The sequence below is a fragment of the Oreochromis aureus genome, linkage group 6, assembly GCF_013358895.1.
Source record: "Oreochromis aureus strain Israel breed Guangdong linkage group 6, ZZ_aureus, whole genome shotgun sequence".
NCBI lineage: Eukaryota > Metazoa > Chordata > Actinopteri > Cichliformes > Cichlidae > Oreochromis > Oreochromis aureus.
In genome coordinates this window covers 37,308,153-37,314,239 of record NC_052947.1, presented here as the reverse complement: position 1 = coordinate 37,314,239, position 6,087 = coordinate 37,308,153, and the positions used below count along the sequence as shown (strand labels likewise).

The 6,087-nt window shown below is 41.0% G+C and overlaps 1 protein-coding gene across 1 annotated transcript; it reads right to left on the bottom strand.

The window, feature by feature from the left end:
- Positions 1 to 4,286: 4,286 nt before the first annotated feature.
- On the bottom strand, positions 4,287 to 5,442 carry LOC120440788 (E3 SUMO-protein ligase ZBED1-like). Its single transcript, XM_039614037.1, has 2 exons — positions 5,362 to 5,442; positions 4,287 to 5,272 (listed from the first exon to the last, which is right to left on the bottom strand). Exons 1-2 carry the CDS (start codon positions 5,392 to 5,394, stop codon positions 4,880 to 4,882), a joined length of 426 nt encoding a protein of 141 aa, XP_039469971.1. The 5' UTR covers positions 5,395 to 5,442; the 3' UTR covers positions 4,287 to 4,879.
- Positions 5,443 to 6,087: the final 645 nt, after the last annotated feature.

The window sequence follows — 6,087 nt, the reverse complement described above, 5'->3', positions numbered from 1 at the left end:
ACTAAAAAAGTAGACCATTTTGGTCCATTTTGGAGCAGTCTGTGGGGATGGTGACCTTTGAATGACCTATAAAATAAAGTTTAATATCTCAGAAACCATAGCAGCACAAACGCTAATTTTACCTGCACAAATGTAGCACTAAAAAAGTAGACCATTTTGGTCCATTTTGGAGCAGTCTGTGGGGATGGTGACCTTTGAATGACCTATAAAATAAAGTTTAATATCTCAGAAACTGTAGCAGCACAAACGCTAATTTTACCTGCACAAATCAGCACAAATGTAGCAATAAAAAAGTAGACCATTTTGGTCTGTTTTGGAGCAGTCTGTGGGGATGGTGACCTTTGAATGACCTATAAAATAAAGTTTAATATCTCAGAAACCGTAGCAGCACAAACGCTAATTTTACCTGCACAAATGTAGCACTAGCCGCTCCGCCTATTTCCCTTTACGTTTCAAGTGGGTGGGGGATCAGCTTCACTCTGCTAAAGTAATAGGCCTATTTTGTGTTTGTGTGAATGACTGCGGAGCAGGTGTGGTCTGTGACACTGTTGTTGTTGTTATTACGGGTTCCCGAGCAAGTAAGACTGCCTCACAGGGAGACGACACATTCATGCAAGAATTTGCTCCCGGCAGCGCGAGGTATTTATATTCTCATAAAAACTGTGATTTTGAGGATAAACTGGTCGCTGGAAAATGTCAAATGTTAGAAGTTTTCAGACAACACAGCAGCCTTGGAGAGTGTGCAGACAAGGCCAGCCCACATCAGCAGCAGTTAAGCTATGCTCTGATGAACGGCCTCACCCACTCATTGCTGATTTCATTAGGAAACAAAATGTTCATCATTACTCTGGCGGGTCTGCTGAATGCATGAACTGGACCCACCATGCACAGGAAGTAATTAAGGAAACAGAAGAAGTCGCAAAGCTCTGCGGCCGCTGCCTTCTTAGCAGACGAGACCTTTTTCCAGGGGCAGGCTGGAAGAGGGCAGAATAGAGGCAAGAATAGAGGAAGTAGAGATAGGTGGAGACCCAGGGGTGGACAAAAGCGGAGGAATGAAAAGTGTCACAGGTGTGGGGAAATAGGTCACTTCGCCAGAGAGTGCCCTAATCGCAAACCTGAGGAGCCCCAACTGTAATAAATGACTAGTATACACACACATGTTTAGATTGCCCTGATCAACAACAGCCTGTGCTCCAGACCATAGATTTAACCAATTGTTAAAAATAATCTGCATTAAGCTTAGGGTTGCTCAAATTCAGTGCAATGACATATGAGATGAAGAATACAAGGAAAATATTTAAACTAATGAAGTGCATAGAGGCACTTGACCTGTTTGAAAAACTGTCATCCTATTATGAGCCATTATTGAGATATAGAGCACACCTATAAAAACAACTAATATGCTGAACCCTGTATAAAACAGCTAAAACTACATGATGGAGAAGCTGAATTGAATATGAAAGTCTTTATCATTGTGCAAGTCTTTGCCACTGTGTGCGGCAAAGCACGCAACCACTGTGTGAGGTTGCGTTGCGGTCTCTTCTGAGCTGATGAGCAAGCTACACATTATCAGAGCAGGAGCTGGCTGAGAACTCATTAGAGAGAGGGAAACAGAACTATGATAACTCGAGTATGTAGCATATCCGTGAGTTCAGCTTCTTCCTCACAACTCAGATGCGCAGCAGTTTTCCTGCATCTTGACTCGTGTGTAGAGTGTTCATAGTATCAGCATCATGTTTTTGCTTATTTGTTTTGTTGGGTTGAAAAATAACTAAATAAACTTGTGATCATAGTTATGGATCACTATGGCACATACCATTGGGCATGTGATTTATTTATGCAGATGGAAAAAAGTGAGTGTGAATGTGCCTGATGTCGCAGAGTGTGTGTGCGCTGTGTAAAAGTAATTGTCTCCAACTGTGAGAGCGGTGATTCTGCAGGTCACCAGCTATCGTAGTGGAAAAAAGAACAAAAAAGAAACAAAATTTACATTGTAGATGAAAAATAATAATAGGAAAAAGGTTTCGTGTTTCTCAGCCAAGAACAACTACAATCTCATTTTCTGCTTTTAAGAAAGGAGAGTTCAAAAAACAGAGAGAGAGAGGTGTGTTGTTTAAGCAGTGATGATAATAATGAAAAATGTCTTAGTTTGTCACTTTTAGGTGAAAAGCAGACCTGGATCAATTTTCCACATGCAGCGGTCGGAAGAAAGTTATAGGTTAACATCATTGGAAACGTTCAGGCCAAGTTTCTGGCTGAATTGTTTACAGCGTCATGTGTTCCTCAACCTCACAAGCGAGCTCTCACTCCTCTCTGAAGACGAGGAATGCAGTTCCAAAGAGCAATAACGTGGCAGTTAAAGAGACAGCAGCAGAGTCCTGAGCAGAGACACCCATTAAGCAGCAGCAGTGTGGACAAACAGCATCAGAGAAGAAAAGAAAACCCATCATCCTGACTGACTGGATGAATGGCACTGTGTTTCCAACAAGCTGCAACTTCACTGTGCCTGCGAAGAGGACTTTTGAGGAGACTGTTGGAGTTTGATATATGCCACTTTTGGAGTAAAATGGCAAGAAGAGACAGTGGGAAACACAGGACAAAGCTGAAAGAGAACTGCCTGCTATTGGACTGTTGAAGTGGGAGAGGACAACGGAGTGAGAGGAGTAGGTGAAAACACAGAGGAATGCTGTTATTTAATATGGGAAATCAAAATTTGGGTTAGCAAACCTGGGAAAAAGAAAACTGACCGCTTAAGTGGGAAAATTGTGAAGGAGTCTGAAACACTGCAAAGAGAAACATATACAAAATCACACACACACAACAGAAAATGTATTAACCCTACTAACACTTACAAATACAATAGAGCTCGTGAAGATTAGACAGCACCTTAAGCATGTGAGTCTGTTTATTATCTTGTCCAAGTCACTCAGTGTGATGAAAAGTGATACAAACACCAGTGGACTAATAGCTAATTAGTTAAAAGTTGATCAAATAATAGCAAAGAAGTGTGTAGGAAAGGCAGCTTTAAGAACATGCCCTGCTGGAGGTGCAGCTCCACAGACATCGATTAAACCTGCCTAATAACACAAACACACGTGCAATGAAGATCAGCTTGTTATCTCTCATCAGTGTTAAAATAGTGTAAATTTAACAGACACTTGTTATCAAATGCTGAATTTGAAATTTTGTTGTAAAGTTGAGCCTACCAATTAGGTTTGGTATGATTTACCCTCCTGAGATGAGGAGCATGTGTCATGACTTAACAAGGCCTTTTATTTTGATACTTTCACAGTGCACTGAAAGTTTTGTTTGGTAATCTCTGTCGTTTGAGCGGATCTGCACGATTAGAACGAAAGCGCTATACGACACGTCGTCAGGAAAACTGTTGCAAGTGAGTTTCTCCACATTAAAATGGGCTTGGGAGAAAGCCACTTATCTGGGACAATTAGAAAGTAAGTTCCTGCCAAAAAGGATTCAGCGAGATAATCCGATCTAAAATTCTTCTTTTTCTTTTTGAAATGACTTCATTTTGCTGAGGGTGGAAACGAAATGCGACGATAGGTTCCACTATCAGCAAAGAATGAATGAATGAATGAATAATGGGTGAAATAAAAATGGGGAACTGACTGGCTGGTAAAAGCTGACAAGACTTGACTGACGTCTGTGTGAAGTTAACCCCCACCTGATAAAGGTGTGGATGTATATCTGTGTGTGTCTCTTGTTGCAGGAGCAGGAGGAGACCAGAAAAGGAAACTTGGGTCACATGACTATGTGGACTCTGCAAATTTAACCTTTTTAACTGTAATTTTTCTGGGTGTTTTGAATTTATCAAGGGTGTTATTCACTACCTTGTGTTGCTCACAGAGATCACTGTGAGAAAGTGTGTATACACCTGCGCAGCGCTAACATTTACATTCTCTTTTCTACAGCAGAGGGTTGATCATGTGATTTGATCATGTGGTTTCTAGCAGGACACAACTGGTTGATGTTTTTTCTACCACAGGATTACTGGGTTTATGTGTGAAGGAACCTGTGCTTACAGGCTATATGTTGGTTATGCAATTACACTGTGTTGTTGGAAAGATGTTGAATATTACAGGGGAAAAATGTGAATACGGTGTGAGACATATACTGTGTTGAAACCAGTGTCACTTCTTTTCACAGCTATGGATGGTTAACTTTAGGGCTGAACGATTATGGAAAATAATCTAATTGCGATTTTTTTGCCCCAATATTGCGATGCGATATGCGATTATTTTTTAAGGTCTTTGTCTTCTGTATTATTAAACAAAGACAAGCAATACATCATATAGTATGGCCAATACTATATTACATTAATTTTAAACTGTTCTTTCCTGGAAGACAGACCTCTGTTATGATGACATGAGGTGATGCATGAATTGATGACTGACATTTTTATTTAACTTCTTCAATCACAACAGTATATTTGAACATACACAATAGTTTATTTTTAGCTTACAAACATCTGAGCATAAAGTGCTGACAAGGAACCCTGGTGTAAACATTAAAATGAAAGTCAGTACAATGTGCAGATTGCAGAAATATACATAAAAAAAATCAGTGGCGTTACCACACTCAGTTTTTCGACATCTGTGAACTACTAGACAGTCATTAAATTAAAAAATAATATTAAATAAATAAAACTAATAAATAAAAATACACACATCTTACTGATCTCTGCAGTCAGTAACATTACACATAAAGTGCAAACATAATAGCAATTGTATAAACACACACACAAACACGCCTTTAAATTAAAACTGGCTGAACATCTTGATTATCTGCAGTAAGTAACAGCAACACAGCACAAACTAAAGTGCACAATGAGTATGGCTCAGCTAGCCATAATCATCCTAGCTCACAGGTTTTTTGCTAGGAAGACCAGCATATCTACTTTTGCTGGCTTTAAGGATGAGCGAGTGCAGGTCACTATATTCCCTCCAGTGCTGAACAGACGCTCTGAGGGGGCACTTGTGGCTGGCACACACAGATATTTGCGGGCCATCTTGCACAGTCGTGGAAAGTGAATGTTGTGCACCTTCCACCAGGCTAAGGGATCATCCTCTCCGTCAATGACAGGGGTCAACAGGTAACTATTCAACTCTGCCTCCACGACATCTTCAAGTGGCAGAGGCAAAGCTGAAGAGGCCGCACTGGTTTTAAAAAGACTACCAAGAGTCTTCTTTGCCTTTCCCCCAGAGGCCTGTGCACTTGGAGAATTTTGAGCAGTTTCAGTGCGAGACCTCTTCTCCTGCCAGATGGGAAGAGAGACATTAGTTTTGCAGTTAGCTTATATATAAATATTATGTGTTTGTGGAAATGTAATTTTCAAGGATTTACCTGATTATGTGTACGTCTAGCCGATTCCACCATTTCTGTCTTCAATCGGGCCTTAATGGCAGGAAGGTTGTCTGCGCTGATGTATTGCGTTTTGAACCTAGCAACATCCAAAAGCTCCTGGGTGTTGAGGTCACTATACTTGTCGTTGAGGTATGCCAGGACCTTGGTTTTAATTGATCTAGTCAGATCAGTGTCCTCAGCATCTTCAGCCAAGACTGATGTTGCCAGAAGATGGAGAACTGGCTTGAGGTAGGAGATGCTCACATACTCTTCTCCAGAAAGAGCATCAGTAAATTCGGAGAGAGGATGCAGCGCCTTATGAATGGACTTCAACACTTCAGCATCCTGCCAGGTTGGGATGAGGGAGCGTGCATGTCGGTCACCTGTCAATACCTGCGATATGGCTTTCATCTGTTCCAGCACTCTGGCAATCATTTTCTCTTTGGACCCCCATCTTGTAGGGCACTCAGTAATGAGAGAGTGCTCAGGAAGCTTAAGCTCCTTCTGTGCCTCAGTGAGTGCTGCCTTTTTCTTCCAACTGTGCGAGAAGTGCCCCACCAACTTCTTGCACAGCCCAATTGCTCTTGATACTCTACCATCTTTGATTGCATTTTCTGGAGGGAAAAAAAATAAAGTAAAAAGTAAAATTAGTGTTAGACATACAATTGCAGTTATGATGCAAGGTTTCACCATTTCTCTCTCTCTCTCTCAAATTCAAAGTTGCTT

Bases quoted from the DNA above. Each gene is read 5' to 3' on its own strand.
- LOC120440788 (XM_039614037.1), bottom strand. From the start codon at position 5,394: ATGGTGGAATCGGCTAGACGTACACATAATCAG. The intron at 5,273-5,361 runs GTAAATCCTTGA...CCCATCTGGCAG, and splicing joins CTAGACGTACACATAATCAG to GAGAAGAGGTCTCGCACTGA.